The sequence below is a fragment of the Ursus maritimus genome, unplaced genomic scaffold (assembly GCF_017311325.1).
Source record: "Ursus maritimus isolate PB19 unplaced genomic scaffold, ASM1731132v1 scaffold_12, whole genome shotgun sequence".
NCBI classification, from domain to species: Eukaryota; Metazoa; Chordata; class Mammalia; order Carnivora; family Ursidae; genus Ursus; species Ursus maritimus.
Window position 1 is genome coordinate 23523870 of NW_024423564.1, and position 17974 is coordinate 23541843.

The 17974-nt window shown below is 33.3% G+C and overlaps 1 protein-coding gene across 3 annotated transcripts in view; it reads left to right on the top strand.

Annotated features, from left to right (window-relative positions):
• Window positions 1-17974, top strand: part of DPYD (dihydropyrimidine dehydrogenase) — a 788358-nt gene that overhangs the window by 239877 nt on the left and 530507 nt on the right. For all 3 annotated transcript variants that reach the window (XM_040626998.1, XM_040626997.1, XM_008697678.2), the window contains exons 6-7: window positions 11047-11243; window positions 17860-17941. In XM_040626998.1, the coding sequence (XP_040482932.1) occupies window positions 11047-11243; window positions 17860-17941 (279 nt within the window). The remainder of the gene's footprint in view (window positions 1-11046; window positions 11244-17859; window positions 17942-17974) is intronic.

Genomic DNA, 17974 nt, shown 5'->3' on the forward strand with positions numbered 1-17974 from the left:
ACTCCCTTGTGATATTGATTAACCTATTTGTTTCCATTATTAACTTGTTTTGGCACTTTAATCTTCTGCTTAGAAAAAAATTATATCTTAGAAAATTAATCAATGGAATGACAGCTGAAGTTTGTTTTAAAGAAAGGGATATTTCTCACCTAAAGAGCTTAATTATCTCAAATTAAGTTTTTGATGCATTATGAAACAATGGGAATTATACTCCAAGAAAATCTATTAGGAAATGTTGTTTTGATATTGTAAACATGTAGACTTAATAAAGTATTTTTATATGAATTATTTGTAATTTTGTTACATGTATTTGAAGACTGATCTAGTTTTAAAAAAGGAAATGAAAAATATGCTTTATTACTATTAATTTACTAACATTCTTAAATTTTATAGATGTTATTAATTGACTAAATTTCAGGACAAGATTAATTCATGTTGTTTAAGCAATAGTATAAATTACTTTTTTTCCACTCATACTATGTATAGATTAGTAGTCTTAAGAAAAAATATCACAAGATTTGTTACTGTAAACATAGTTCAGCATTAACTTTATTAAATATATTAATTACTTTTATAAAATGACAATTTTAGATGTATAAATATTGATTCACATCTCCTAGGTTTATAAAGTGTTTAGATATATATCAACACCCCCCCCAAATGTTTATGTAGCTATTTACTTGACTTCCTAGCTAATTTTTTTAAAAACATTCTGTAATAATCAGACAACATTCATGGAAGTATATTGTGTACATATGAAATTATTCATTTTATGTATTTCAGTTGAAAAGGAGTTGAACACCACTGTTTTATTTTTTTAAAGATTGATTTATGTATCTGAGAGAAAGAGAGTGAGCACATGAGTAGGGGGGTACAGAAGGAGAGAGAATCTCAAGCAGATTTCCCACTGAGTGCAGAGCCCCACACAGGGCTCAATCCCACAAAAATGAGATCATGACCTGAGCCAAAATCAAGAGTCGGATGTTTAACCAACTGAGCCACCTAGACCCCTAGAACACCACTGTTTTAAAAGCATAGAGGGCCACTTATTCAGGTCTTGAGGAAGTTGGCAAGTGTAGCTGATATATCTCAAAGTTTGGGCTTGATGATACAACTATGTCAGAGGTTAAAAAAAAATTGTGTGAACCCTCACATATTTTCTGAGTCCAATAATGTGACGAAGCCACCTAGGACCAGCTCTTGAGAGGGTGAGCTCGTTGTTAAATACAACCATAATGAAAAATTAAAAACTAAATTATATAACCTTATAATCATATAAATCATATTAAAAAGAAATGTACCAAATACTAAAAACTCATTGCTTCGTAATTATTTATTTCATTTTTATCTTCATTGTGCTCTTGAGGTTATGTCTATTATATCATATGTTGTAAATTCTAATTTCTACAATGATGGAAATGTTCTATAATACATTAGTCACTGGCCACATATGGTTATTGAGCATTTGAAAAATGGCTGTTATTAAGAACTAAATTTTATTTTTATTTAATTATGATGAATTTAAATATAAATTTGACTAGTCACATGTGACTAGTGGCTACCATATTGGACAGTAAAAGTTCTACCTCATGGAGTTTGAACACTAGGTGAATTAGGAAGTAACTTTTGCTATGTGGCCAGGCACTTTTCTAAGTGCTTTATATGAATTACTTTGTTTAATCCTCATAGTAACCCTATGAGATGGATATTACTAACCCTACTTTACATTTTGAGGAGACAGAGGCATGGATATGTTAAGGGACTTGTTCAGTACCATGCACCATTGGAATGATGGACATCAAGACTCAACCGCAAGCAATCTAATTTTAAAGTCAGACCTCTAAAAATAAACTACTGTTCTTTGTGCTAAAATTCACAAAATTTTGTTCAAATACTCACTTCATTAGAAACTATCAAGGTTGATGCAACCTATTACAAAGCCAAGGGAGAAAATCCAGTGCAGTAAAAAATTACTTAAAAAAGAACAACAACAACAACAAAAAAAAAAACAGGCAAAAGAATAATATTCACTCATAGATTAGTGTATTGAGCAAGGTAGGGTATTGAGTATGTTTTAACTAGCTCATGAGCTGCAGATCCTGGGGTTGCCCATTTCAGAAGCTAATCATAGTATATGTCTTTGGTGTTTTATGAGTTGAGGAGTATGCTTGCTTATGTTCCCTCAAACCCCTGAGAACCTCCAACTCTGTGTTGACACTAGTAGAGGTTCAATAGTTGTATTTATTTAGTTTAATATTTGACAGTTTTTTATTTTATTTTTTATTTTTTTAAAGATTTTATTTATTTATTTGAGAGAGATAGAGAACACAAGCAGGCAGACGGGCAGAAGGAGAGGGAGAAGCAGACTCCCCACTGAGCAGGGAGCCCGTTGCAGGGCTCAGTCCCAGGTCTCTGGGATCATGACCTGGACTGAAGGCAGATGCTTAACCGACTGAGCCACCCAGGTGCCCTGTATATTTGACAGTTTTTTAAAAGAACACTTAAAGCTTCGTTGAAAAATAATTAAAATGTCCTTTTATATGTATTGTATATTATTGGATAGTTACTACTTCATTTGCATACCATTGGGTAGAATTTGTCAGATATGTCCAGTGTCTCAAAACTAAACTATCTCTTGCTTCTGGGTGAGTGTGACAAGAAAGACATTTCAAAAATCTTATTCTATTTGATTGTTACAACTTATAACTTTTTGGCCTTTAAAGTCCTAAGTAATCACATTAAACTCTCTTTTATTGTGTAAGATATCAGCAATAAATGATTCTTTTAAGAAAACTTATGTTTTCTGCTTCTAAAATTTGTTATAATGCAATATTAATTTATAAATGCTACTAAATGTTTGTTGTTATTATTTTTAAGTTTTAATTTTAATTTCAGTTAGCATAAACTGTTATATTAGTTTCAGGTGTACAGTACAGTAGTTCAGCACTTCCTTACATCACCCAGTGCTAATCACTATAAGTGCACTCCTTAATCCCCATTACCTATTTAAACCATCTCCCACCCACTTCCCCTCTGCTAACCATCGGTTTGTTCAATATAATTAAGAGTCTGTCTCTTGATTTGTCTCTCTCATTTTTTTCCTTGGATTGTTTGTTTTGTTTCTTAAATTCCACATGAGTGAAATCATAGGGCATTTGTTTCTCTGACTTATTTCGCTAAGCATTATGCTCTCTAGCTCCATCCAGTTCGTTGCAAATGGCAAAAGTTCATTCTTTTTTTATGGCTGAATAGTGTCCAATATGTGTGTGTGTGTGTGTGTGTGTGTGTGTGTGTGTGTGTGTATTCATTCATCAGTTGATGGATACATGGGCTGGTTCCATATCTTGGCTACTGTAAATAATGCTGCTATAATGTATCCCTTTGAATTAGTATTCTTGTATTCATTGAGTAAATACCCAGTAGTGTGATTGCTTGATCATTAATTAGTTCTTTTTGAGGAGCCTCCATATTGTTTTCCACAGTGGCTGCCCAGTTTGCATTCCTACCAGTATGGACAAGTGTTCCTTTTTGCCCACATCTTCACCAGCACCTGTTGATTCTTGTGTTGTTGATTTTAGCCATTCTGACAGGTGTGACATGTAGCCCACTGTAGTTTTGATTTTCATTTTTCTGATGATATGTGATAATGAACATTTCATGTGTCTGTTGACCCTCTGGATGTCTTTAGAGAAATGTCTGTTCATGTCTTCTGTCCATTTTTAAATTGTTTTATTTGTTTTTTGGGTTTTGAGTGTTATTAATTCTTTATAGATTCTGGATACTAATCCTTTATCAGATATATTATTTGCAAATATCTTCTCCCATTCTAGAGGTTGCCTAAAAGAAAAAAGAAAGAATTTGCTATGGACAATGTCAAAGAAGTTACTGCCTGTGGTCTCTTCTAGGATTTTTATGGTTTCAGGTCTCATGTTTAGGACTTTAACCGTTTTGAATTTATTTTTGTGTATAGTGGAAGAAAGTGGTCCAGTTTCATTCTTTTGCATGTTGCTGTCCAGTTTTCCTAACACCATTTGTTGAAGAGACTCTTTTTTTACATTGGATATTCTTTCCTGCTTTGTCAAAGATTTATTGACCATGTAATTGTGTGTTCATTTCTGGACTTTCTATTTTGTTATATTGATCTGTGTATCTATTTTTGTGCCAATACCATACTGTTTTGATTATTATAGCTTTGCAATATAACTTGAAGTCTGGAAATTTGATGCCTCCATCTTTGCTTTTCTTTTTCAAGATTGCTTTGGCTCTTCAGGGTCTTTTGTGGTTCCATACACATTTTAGGATTGTTTGTTTTAGATCTGTGAAAAATGCTGGTGGTATTTTGATAGGTATTGAATTAAATGTGTAGATTGCTTTGGGTAGCATAGACATTTTAACAATGTTTATTCTTCCAATCCATGAGCATGGAATATTTTCCCATTTCTTTGTGTCATCTTCAATGTTTTTCATCAGTGTTTTATAGCTTTCAGAAATCAGTTCTTTTCACCTCTTTGGTTATGTTTATCCCTAGGTATCTTATGGATTTTGGTGCAACTGTAGATGGGATTGATTCCTTGCTTTTTCTTTGTGCTGCTTCGTTACTGGTGTATAGAAATGCAACAGGTTTCTGTACTCTGATTTTGTAACCTACAACTTTACTGAATTTGTGTATCAGTTCTAGCAGTTTTTTGGTGGGGTCTTTTGGGTTTTTGATATACAGTATCATGTCATTTGCAAATAACGACAGTTTTACTTCTTCCTTACCAATTTGGATACCTTTTATTTCCTTTATTGTCTTTTGCTGTGGTGAGGACTTCCAGAACTATGTTGAATAAAAGTGGTGAGAGTGGACATCCTTGTCTTGTTCCTGACCTTAGGGGAAAGGTTCTCAGCTGAGAGGATGAAGTTAGCTGTGGGTTTTTCATATATGGCCTTTATTATGTTAAGGTATGTTCCCTCTAACCTACTTTGCTGGGGGGTTTTATCATGAATGGATGTCGTGCTTTTTCTGTGTCTACTGAAATGATCATATGGTTCTTACCCTTTCTCTTCTTGATGTGATATATCACATTGATTGATTTGCAAATATTGAAACACCCTTGCATTCTGGGATCAAATCCCACTTGATTGTGGTGAATGATTTTTTTTTCTTTTTTTTAAGATTTTATTTATTTATTCGACAGAGACAGCCAGCGAGAGAGGGAACACAAGCAGGGGGAGTGGGAGAGGAAGAAGCAGGCTCATAGCGGAGGAGCCTGATGTGGGGCTCGATCCCATAATGCCGGGATCATGCCCTGAGCTGAAGGCAGACGCTTAACTGCTGTGCCACCCAGGCGCCCCTGTGGTGAATGATTTTTTAAATGTATTGTTGAATTCGTTTTGCCTAGTATTTTGTTGAGAATTTTTGCATCTACATTCACCAGGTATATTGGCCTATAGTTCCCTTTTTTTTCCAGTGTGTCTTTATCTGGGTTTGGTATCAGGGTAGTGCTGGCCTCATAGAATGAATTTGGAACTTTTCCTTCATCTTATATGTGTTGGAACAGTTTAAGAAGAATATGTATTAATTCTTCTTTAACTGCTTGATAGAATTTGCCTGTAAAGCCATCTGGTACTGGACTTTTGTTTATTGGAATTTTTTTGATTACCAACTTAATTTCTTTGCTGGTTTCAGTCTATTCAAATTTTCTGTTGCTTCCCATTTCAGTTTTGGTAGTTTATGTGTTTCTAGGAATTTATCCATTTCTTCTAGGTTGTCCAATTTTTTGTCATATAGTTTTTTATAATATTCTCTTATGATTGTATTTCTGTGGTTTTGGTTGTTATTTCTCCTCTCTCATTTGTAATTTTATTTATTTGAGTACCCTCTCTTTTCTTCTTGGTAAGTCTGGCTAGAAGTTTATCAATTTTATTGATTTTCTTCCTAAGAGCCAGGTCTTGGTTTCATTGATCTGTTCTAGTTTGTTTTTAGTTTCTATATCATTTATCTCTGCCCTAACCTTTATTATTTCCTTCCTTCTGCTGGTTTGAGGTTTTGTTTCTTGTTCTTTTTCTAGTTCCTTTAGGTGTAAGGTTAGATTGTTTGAGATTTTCCTTGCTTCTTGAGGTAGGCCTATATTGCTATAAATTTCCCTCTTAGAAAAGCTTTTGTTTCATTTTCATTTGTTTCCATGTGTATTTTTAATTTTTTCTTTTATTTCCTCATTGATCCATTCTTTATTTAGTGGCATGTTATTTAACTTCCATGTATTCGTGGTCTTCCCAGGTTTTTTCTTGTGGTTGACTTCAAGTTTCATTGCACTGTGGTTAGAAAAGATTCAATTTTCTTGAATTTGTTGAGACTTCTTCTGTGGCCTAATATGTGATCTATTCTGGAGAATGTTCCTTTGCCCTTGAAAAGAATGTGTGTATTCTGCTGTATTAGGATGTAATGTTATGAGTATATCTGTTAAATCCATCTGTGCCAGTGTGTCATTGGAAGACATTGTTCCTTGCAGATTTTCTGCTTAGATGATCTGTCCATTAACATAAGTGGGGTGTTCTTGTTGGATTTCCCCCTTTATTATTATATAGTGTCCTTCTTTGGTTATTGTTATATTGTTTGTTTTAAAGTTTATTTTGTTCGAAATAAGTATTCCTAATCTGGGTTTCTTTTGACATCCATTTGCATGATAGAGGTTTCTCCGTCCCCTCACTTTCAATCTGCTGGTGTCTTTAGGTCTAAAATGAGTCTCTTGTAGACAGCATATAGATGGGCCTTGTTTTTTTTAATCCATTCTTTCACCTTATAGTCTTTTGATTGGAGCATTTAGTCCATTTAATGCTAGTAAATGGTAGTAAATTTTTAACATAGGAAAGTTCTTAATTCTTCACAAAGCTGTAAGTACTGAACTAAATATGAATGATTAGCATTTATTCATTTCCCAAATGAAATTAGCTATAGCTCTCCCTGGTCATGTTAAAGGTATGTTTTAAATATTGATTTGTGAAAAGTATATGAACTCTTACTTTGTGAAAATATAATAGACCTCAAATACATTACTATTAATCATTCAGCAAAATAGTTTATTAATTTTGAATTGGAATTTCATTCTTTTTCAGCTTGCTAAAAAGAAATGAAAGGTAAAAACATGTGTTGATTCAAAAATAATATGAGGGAAAATCTGTGCTATTTGGATAGCGAAGGGAGGAGCAACAATATATTTTGTCATTTGTAAAACCCTAAATTTTGCTGGAAATAAGAAATTATTATATTACTAATTTAATTTAAACCATTAATTAATATGTACACCCTCTTTTATATAAAAACTCTAGAAATTAAAAAGTGAAATCAGATACGATGTCTGCATTTAGAGATCTTATTGTCTAAGGGAAGAACCTGATAAGTAAACCAGTAAAATGTCATAAGGTATTAGGATAAAAAGGACAAAATGCTGTGGGGACATTTGTGAGGGCCATTTAGCTTAGACTACATTATTAGCTCGTGTAGTAATAATCGTGTTGATTATAATCTCATATATATATATATATATATATACACACACACACACACACACATATATATAATTATATATATAATTATAATTAGGTTGTGTTGATAATAATCTCTTTAATTCTTTTTATTTTTTCAAGATTTATCTATTCAGGAGAGAGGGAAAGAGAAAGCAGGGGGGAGGGGCAGAGAGAGAGGAAGAGAGAATCTTGAGCAGACTCCATGCTGAGCATGTAGCCTAACGTGGAGCTTGATCTCACCACCCTGAGATCACGACCTAAGCCAAAACAAAGAGTCAGGTGCTTAAATGACAGTGCCACCCAGATGCCCCATCTCTAATTTTTAAGGGAGATAATTTGGTTATTCCTTAAATATTTTGAATGGCTTTACTTTATTCTGAGTAGTTGGTGATGTATAGGGTAGGAATTCAAGAAAAACATCAAGTCCTATCTCCCTGATTCCTTACTCCCAAGGAAAACTCCCTTTGCCTGACTTACCTATTAAATGCAAATAACCTTGTGAGGTAATCTATTAAATATTACATAATTAACCTTTAATATGTGTATTTATTCATAGGCCACTTCTACTGACAGTCAAGTTTTGATGAGAAGAAAATAGAAAATGTTGATTCATTTTTTCCACTTTTAGTTCTACTTCTCTTTATAGATTTTGAAATTGTTATTAGGTGCCTATAACTTAAAATTGAAAATCTTGCTGGCAGATTGACATTTTAATATTATTTAACTTTAGTAATAAATTTTCCCTTAAAGTCTAATTTGTCTGATACAGGTGGTATACCTATACTGCTTTCTTTTGGTCACTATTTGCATAGAATAGCTTTTTGCATCCTTTCTGTGTCCTTATGCTTAAGGTTTATATCTTTTATAATCTTAATCTTTTAATTGCAATTTTAATCCACTTATATGTAATGTAAATACTCACGTGTGTGTGTGTGTGTGTGTGTGTATTTATATTCACTAGCTTACTGCTTATTTTCTCCTCTTCTACTCTCACCCTCCACCCAACTATTGCATTAATTTTCTCCCATTTATTTCTTTTGTATTAATAAAGGATTTTTTAAAATTCTACTTTCCCCTCAACAACTTATCTATTAAATATTCTTTTACTCTTCTTTTAGTAGTTACTGTAGACATACAACATGCATCCTAAATTGATTAAAGCCTAATAAATATTAGTATTTTTACCACTTCCTAGACAATGCTATGATCCAGTGCACTTTCACTCAATTTAACCTGATACCTTTATCATGTATTACAGTCTTCATTTATAGTAAACTCCATGTGGCATTATTATTTTCTATATGGTCAGTCTCCTTTTCATTTACTCATGTATTTATAATTCTCAGTGTCCTTTATGCCTTCCTGTATTTCTGTGTTTCTATCTGTGATGTGCTTTCTTCCTGAAGAAATGTCTTTATTACTCTTCAGTATGTCTTTTATTGTTGCCAACAAATATCCCTGCAAATGTCTTTATTTGCCTTCACATTTGAAGGATATTTTCCTTCTGAATAGAATTCCAGGTAGTAGATGTTTTCTTTCACTGCTCAAAAAAATGCCATTTCATTGTCTTCTGTCTTCCATCAATTCTTTTGAGAGGAACGCTTTCAGCCCTTTTTTTGTTGCTTGTTGACAGTACTGTGTCTTTGTTTTTTGGTTGTTTTCAGTGCTTTCTTTTTCTTACTTTGGTTCATAGCAATTTTACTGTGATCTGCATGAGTTTCTTTATATCTACTTTTTTAAAGGTTTTAGAACTTCTTGACTTCATGTCTTTTATTAGTTTGGAGAAGTTCTTGGTCTGTTCTCTTGAAATATCACTATTGCCTCATTTTTTCTGCTCTCCTTTTATGATCCCAATTATGTATATATTAGTTCTGTATATGTTGTCTTTTTTGTCTCAGTTTTGTTTGTTGTTATTGTTTTTGTTGTTTTCTTCCTGTATTTTCCTAAATGTTTGCTTTTTATGCATTGGTCTAGATCATTATTACTGACCCATCTTCAGTTTGCTTGTCCTTTTTTGCTCACCTGTCCCATCTGTTGTTAAATACATGTGTGTGTCTTTTTTTCAATTTTCACTTTTTTTTCTTCTAGTATTTCTTTTATCTTTTTACAAATTCCAGTTTCCTGGTAAAGTTCATGTTCTTATTATGTAGTTTTTGAACATATTAATCCTTGTTATTTTAAAATCTATGTTTGGTAACTACACTTACTGGATTTTGTATGCATCTCTCTGTTTTTTTATTTCTTGGCAATTTTTAGTTCTTAGTTATTGGCAAACCTAGGCTTTTTTTTTTTTTTTTTTTAAACCAAGAACCAGGCCTTGTATATGAACATTTATAAATGCTGTGGTTGACTTATTATCCTCCACAGAAGGTCCATCCTATCATTTAATAAATACAGTGTGGACTAATAATCACCTTCATTCATGATGGCTGAACTGATTTGGGCTGCTTTTCTACCTCTGGTTTGTCCCACTTGTAGAGTGTAGCTCTCCAAGTATTTCAGACAATTGTTTGCTAGGGTTCTTCCTTCTCTAGCTATTACTACACTCATTTTTGTTTCCTCTGGACTGTCAGAGTACAGAAAGCTCCCCTCTTCTTTACAGAGATTTTCTGTTTAGATTCTTAGCCTTTTACCCTATGCAGTTTAAGAATTAAGCTCACTTTTCTGCACTTTCTTCTGCTTCTGATTTCTGGTTTCTTACATTCCCCACACCCTGTGTCTCTGTAGTCCTAGGAAATCGCCAAAATCTCTTGCAAGCTGTGGTCCTCTACAAGATTCATAGCCTTCCTCCTTCTGCTATGAAGTGGTTGATTCCCTCAGGGTAAAAGTAACTCTGGAACTGTCATTTCAGTTGTCTGCTGCTCTCTTTTTTCTGAGATCTTCGCCCCTTCAGTCTGGCTTATTACTTCAGGTAGCTCTCCAGTGCTTCCAAAATATGTTTAAAAGTTATCCTTCAAAAGCTAATCTATCATAATCAGAAGCAGGTGTCAACAAATTATTTACTGAATGTTTTCTATGTGCCAGATTAGTGCTAACTGCTGGTAGTACAATGGTAATGATTTTTAAAATACCTAAAACATGCAGTTTGTGAGTTATGTGTGTGTGTGTGTGTGTGTGTGTGTGTGTGTGTTTATAAATGATATATTCTCTGATTCAAGGAACAAATGTTCTACTGACTAACATGGAAACATGACACATAAACATTGGTAACTGGTTATGTTGGAGGCATACAACATATACTGTAGGATCTCAGAGAAGAAGCACTTAACTTGGCCTAGAGGTGGGTGTAAGTAAAGTGAGCCAAAATGTTTCTTATAGGAGGTGTGACCCCAGAAAGGAATTCCAAAGATTGAGAAAGAGTCAAGTACAGGATGTCATCTACTTGACCCAACACAACTTCTAATTATAACATATTAATACTGAAAATGCACTCGCTATTTCTATTTAAAACACTAATGCATTTGAAACATCAGTATATGTTTGAGGATATAAAAGTTAGTTTACAGTTTTTAACCGTGGCAATTGATTTCTCCACAGGTGTTCAAAGCAATGAATATCACACAAATTCGGAATCCTTCTCTGCCTCCTCCAGAAAAAATGCCTGAAGCCTATTCTGCAAAGATTGCTCTTTTTGGTGCTGGGCCTGCAAGTATAAGTTGTGCTTCCTTTTTGGCTCGATTAGGCTACTCTGACATCACTATCTTTGAAAAGCAAGAATATGTTGGTGGTTTAAGGTAATGCCTACATTTTTTTTCATGTTTATAGTATCAAAAATGATGGGGTAAAACAATTATGAATATTGTTGGTTCATAATCATATAGGAACTTCAAGCTCACAGATGGTAGTTTAAATGTTCTTTTTCCAAATGCTCAATTTTGATTTCATTATTCACTTTAAATATTCAGTTGGCATTAAGCAATATTTATTTAAAAATTTCTCTGTCTAGTTCTATGAATTTAAGATGAATCTCAGCAAAATATTTTATGGATGGAGAAACCAGTCATATAAAAACTCATTTCATCCCTGTGAATCTGTCCTTTAATGGAGATAGATCTGAAAATTATAGAAATTAGAGATGGGAAAAACCTAGTTCTATAGACTTGGACAATTCATTTTGTTGTGCACATAGACATGTTGTCCTGCTTACATATTTTGAGTTTAAAGTCTCTTAAGTTTTGTATTTGATTAAAATTATGGCAGAGTCTACTAAAATTTTTCCATTTTAATGTACATTTATGCAGTTTTCCTTACTAATACTTGATATTAATCAGCATCACTATTGTTAAATCAGAAGTCAGTCACAGTCTTTTATTCCTATGAAGATTCATTCATTGAAATGAAAAATACTTACTTTGTATCAGTAACTTTCAGATATTCAAACTACACTTAGCAATTAGGTAGAGAGGAGGGGGCACCTGGGTGGCTCAGTTGATTAATCGTTCGACTTGATTTTGGCTCGGGTTATGATCGCGGGGTCCTAAGATTGAGCCCCACTTTGGGCTCTACACTCAGCAGGGTCTCTGCTTGAGATTCTCTCTCTCCCTCTCCTTCAGCCTCTCCCCCCTGCACTCTCTTTAAAATAAATAAATAAATAAATAAATATTTAAAAAAATAAATTGGATGAAGCAGTTTGCTTTATTTAAAGTAGATAGAGCTCTTTAGTGAACATATATTACATTTGTGATTAGAATGAAATAAAATTTATTATAAGTAGGTACTGGATATTGATTAAAACATTTGATGTAAAAATGAGAAAGAATTTGGGTGGGAAGTTAATAATATTACTTAATTTATTGATATTTTTCATAAATATGTCATCTTGCATCAGAAAATTATGAATTATAAAATACTGTCATTTGGGCATATCTGTTGTAGTTAGCATTTAAGTGTAATGGCTACTGAACTATTCTCAAAGTAAATTTATCATATTTAAACATCATAGGGGATACATTTAATCAAATTGTGACTAAAATTTGTCCTTATGTTTTTTATATTTTATGAAACCTATAAAATTGTGTCAATAATTATAAAATTTCAATATTGGTCAAATGACTATATGCTAAACCCAAGATAAGCTTGCATTAATATAAAACTATTTGACTGAATCATCAAGCCAAGGTCTCATATAATAGGAAAACCTATTAAAGAGGATCTGAAGCATAAACTGAAGAAAAAATAACCTGATTGTCAAGAAATAATTATTTTTTTCTGTATTGACGTTTCACCACTGAGTTTTAAGGGATTACACATATTTTATATAGTTTTTTTTATTTATTCCTGGAATGTAAATACCTAATATATTATTTTGCTGGAATGATTTAGACTATCTTTTTAATAGTGTTTTACCACAGCTTTATTAATTAGGAAAAATATAATCTATTAGGAACATATGTATAAGCATTGTACATTTTTTTCAATTATACACATCAATGAATATGTGAGTTTATTTAAAAAATATGAACTTAATTGTTGTATACCCTAGTAGTCTAGGAAAAATCTTTTTGCCCCTTAATTGCATTTTCACAAGAAGACTAAAATGGAGCAAGTCCTGTTTGTGAATTATTCTGTGTGGACAATTTTGGGAGATTGTTATGGTTGCTATAGCATCTCCGTCTCTTTGTAACTCAAATGCAGAATAGGCATTTCTAAATCATATAAACTAACACTAAACTTGTGTATTTTTATATATTTGCTGAGCATGTTATAGTGGGACAGATTCTCCTGGATTAATGATCAAACACTTTTAAAAATTCTTTTTTGATTTATTTTCTTCCCTTTGCCTTTGAATGTTCCCAGTAGCTAGGGACAATATGAAATGTTGAATCCGCCTTGTTTGGACAGTCCCATGGAAGAGGCATCATGTGCCACTGTTACAGGATTATAAAAACTGACACTGGCATTTAGCCAGCATTACAACCACAACCTTTTCCTGTTAATTTATTTTCTCACTTACAGATGTCTCTCATTCTCTTGTATCTTCAAAGTGGCTAAAAAAGATTAAATTAGCTTTGTATTTGAAATCAATTGCTTAAAGAGGTGATGTCAGGTTTTATCTTTCCTTCTCCTTTGCATCCAAACAGATTCTTTTATCCCTGCTGAATTAGTATCACAACCACTTTTTTAAAAAAATCACCAGAGTTGGTGAAAGATAGCAAGGACTTAATCCCTATTGCGTTAAACACGATTGATTTTTTTTGACGTGGCAACAATATTAAAATAATCAGTAGTTTTGCTTTCCTCCCACTGTGGCTTTTTTCAGGACATGAGTTTAAAAAGGTTAAGGGCTCGATATTATGGTAACAGAGAGAAATAAAGATGGTATTAACAGACTGTAAGTTTGCATGCGTATATAGATATATATACTTTTGATTTTGTTTTTTCCTTATAAAAATTAACATACATGAACTATGACCTTTTTGTTATGTAGGATAGTCAGAGCAATGGTTTCCTTTGCTTTAGTTATTTCAAATATTTTCACTATGTCTGTTGCATTTCATATTGATTCACAATAAAGAAAAGTGGGATTTAGGTGAACTAGTTATGCCAATAGGAAATATTTTGGGAGAATATATGATGTAACACAAACTTAAAGTGTGATACCTGTGCCATAATACATAGAAGCAGAGCTCTATCAAAGTATGGGAATCGTGAGCTGAAAAGAATGGGAGGTTGTTGTTAAGGTCAATTCCATTTACTTGAAAGAAACATGAACATGGAAGAAAGTTTTTGTTTTGTTTTGTTTGGGATTGTTGTTTTTAGGTTTTCTGACACTGCACTGACAGTGCTAAAGGATTTACAGTTGCCACAAGAAAAATTTCTTTCAATGCTTTAGGTTGTTAGAAGAGCACAGATAGAGGAATAAAAGTTTGTTTTCATAAGCACAACAAACTTGGGAAGTAATACTTCCAATCAAAGTCTGTCTTTCATTCATTTATCCCCTTTCTCACCATGTAGTCTTGCCAATGACCTCATGTACTCTCAGTGTTTCAGTTACCACTTACATACAAATTATTTAAAAATCTGTATCTGTCCTACAGATACACACATTCATATGCTGGACATCTCCTCTTATAAACTTCACCACACCAATATTGCTCCTCTTCCTGAGTTTACTCTCTCAGTGGATGGCATCACCAAGACATATGGGAATTATTTGCTCTACTCTTTAGTATCCTGGCAATTTATATTTTGTGAATACTTTTTTAAATGCCCTTTTACCCCTTTCACTTCTATGCCCCTAACATCTCACCACTACAGTGTAGCCTCCGAATGGTTCTCTTTGCTTCCTGATTTGTCTTTTTCAAATTCATTTTTCTCATTGTTTTCCAAATCTGATTATATAGCTCCCTGTAATCTAGGAGACGGTGGATCTAGCTTGATACAGAAAGCCATGACCTGATATTACCTACCTTTTTCCTCCCTCCCTTCCTCCCTTCCTCCCATCCTCCCTTCCATTCTCCCTTCAATATTTATTGATCTCCTATGTGCTGATCATTATCTCAGGCACTAGAGCTCACAAGTAGACAGAGCAAAGCGCTTGTTCTCATGGGGCTTACACTCTAGTGATAGGAGGCAGACAATAACAAACAGTAAACCAAATATAGAATATGTCAGGTGATGATAAATGCATTAGTTGTTTGTCTGTTTGTTTTTCTTTTAAATGGCTAAAGTTTAGTGATGTGTACCTAGTACATTTGATGCCTGGAATAGATTTTTTTTAAAACATGCTTATTGACTAGTCTATGCAGTAAAGTTATTTTCGAAAAGAATCATGTAATAATCAGTAATAAAAATTATTTTGATTCATTCCTATAAAACAAGACGTTGACAATTGAAATAATTTCAAAATTAAAGATATAGTTCACATGGTTTTGCTATTTTAATTTGAAACACAAAAACTCCTCATAGTTGCCCAAAATTACAGAGTTGAAGTAATTCATATTGTGTCATGTCTATAATTTTATCAATTCCAAATCAACCGTTTAAACATTAGAAATGCAATAGTGAGGGGTGGAGACACATGCCGCTTAAGGGCAATTGGAGAAAGGAACGCTTATAACTGAGTCAGCCTGCAACGGTGGCTACTGTTGGACTGGAATTTCCACATTAACTTCCCTGTAGAACTCAATGTTTATTGAAGAATGAGTAATAAAATGTAAAGCTTATACACATATAACTAGTACTCTGCAGCAACCATAGTGATTATTTAGAATTTAGATCTACCAAATTTTGGGGGGAGGGCAGGGAGACAGACTTTAGAATATCAGTGACATTGTTGAGAGCAGCTCATGGTGAAAATAAAAAACAGGTTTATTTTAATCAGTCTTACAACTGTTCTAAATAGTCTAACTCAGTACACCCCCTTATGGCCTGCACCCGGGTTTGGAATTATGCTGGTAAGGGAATAGAGATGATGGGATTTGGAGCCTGAGCAACTCATAAAATGAGTGTTAGGTTGGAGGACCCAAAGTTTAGTTTGGGGTATGATGAATCTGAGATACCTATTAGACATGCAAGTGAACATAAAGGTCTTGGAATTTAGGTCTAAGGATAAAAGTGTGAGATTTATTACATGTAGATGGCATTTAAAGCTCTGAAACAAGGAAGAATTCATCTAGTACTCAGGGAATCTGACTGTAGGGCTGTGGTGTTCCTGCGAAAGACTCCTGACGGAACCCCTCTGCTTCATTTGCCATTCCCTCAACACAGTATGCACACTTTTTTCTTCCTCCCCTTTCTGTTCCTCCTCCTTGTCATCTTATTTGTCCTCTAATGCCTTCCCTCTTCTCCACTTAACTGAAAGTTGATCATTTGTCACATTTCACTTACCTGATTATCTCATCCCATAATAAGCCTCCCCTCCTTTGAAACACTCTTCCTCACACTGATATTTTACATTTGTCAAACAGTACTGTGTATGTGTGTATCTGTCCCTTCTGTCTGCTGACCTCAACCATTATTGAATAAAATATGTCACAATTACAACTATCCATCTTCACCTCCAGTACCCTACAAAGGCCTCTCTGTGTTGCCCAGAGCATTATGATGACTTCGAGGTAGTGTGGCTAGAGTCCACAAGTCAGCTTAAGAGATTTTTATCCCTGACCTAGGCCCAAATTTACTCTTAAATATAATCTTATGTCCTAACTAAATGGAAAGCTCCTTTAGTGTAGGGCATTGATTTTATACTGTTTAGTAATACGTTGCATTTTCTGTAGCACTGAACCTGGTATCTTGCAAATTGCTTTATGTTTGAGAATTAATTGAATGGTTAAGTTCTTAAGTCACCAAAGAATGAAAAATCTGCATGTGCACTTTGGGAGACTTGGCACTGAATGATCCATTAGGCTCATCTTCAATAATTATTTATTTTACAAATTTTCTCCATAATCCCTGGGTATATTTCTTGTCATTGCATGTACTGCATTCTATTGTAATTATCTGTTTATGTAACTTTCCCCACCAGAAGGAGAGTATATTAAAAGTGGGAATTTGGTAAAATTCACCATCAGGTCACTGCAGCTAATGCTGTGTCTGGCACTTTGTAAATGCTTACTGAATAAGTAGATAACTGGATAAATGAATTACTATATGTTCATGAACAATCATAGCCTTTTTTTTGCTTATAAAACATTGAAGAATTGTTTGCCCTTAATTTGGATACTCTATAAACTATTACACTACTGAAATGATTATATTTTAGGACTCGTTTTTTTAAGTGCAAACAGCATGCAAACAGTGAGCACTGATATTAAATAGGATTACTTTTTAATGACTGTATCCTTTTGGAACACCTACTGCTTTAATAGAAGAAGATTGGTTTACTATATAAAGTGTTCTATAGATCACATAGAACCAATCCCATAATATCCTAAATAGCATGGTAATACAAAGTTCAGATTTGAATTTGAACAAGCTAGTGGTGTATTCGTAGAATATATATGTATATGTGTATATGTATATTTAACACTAAAAATAGTTTCAGCCAATTTTTGTGTTTTTAAGATTTTGTTTTCTTAAGAATTCATAGGATTGTTAGTAGATAATTCAACTAAATACTTTAATAAACTTAAAAGTGTTGGAATTGCTTTTGGGCAATTGTCTGTTTATTATTTGTTTTCCATTGTTTATATTTATTTTCATATCATTTGCTACTATTTCTACTGTTGTTCATATAATATTGTGTCATGCATGTAAAATTTGGATGTTCTCACACTCCTGTGATATGAAAATACTCTTAGGAAAGGTGCTTATTCCTTTAATACTGATCAGTATAGACATGTTGCATTTTTTAAAGATTAGTGATTTTTTCCACAAATGTTTCTTTTTCTTTTCTTTTTTTTCCCCCAGTATCTCTGAAATCCCTCAGTTCCGGCTACCATATGATGCAGTGAATTTTGAGATTGAGCTTATGAAGGACCTTGGTGTAAAGGTAAATGAAAAACATAACACATGTGTATTGCTC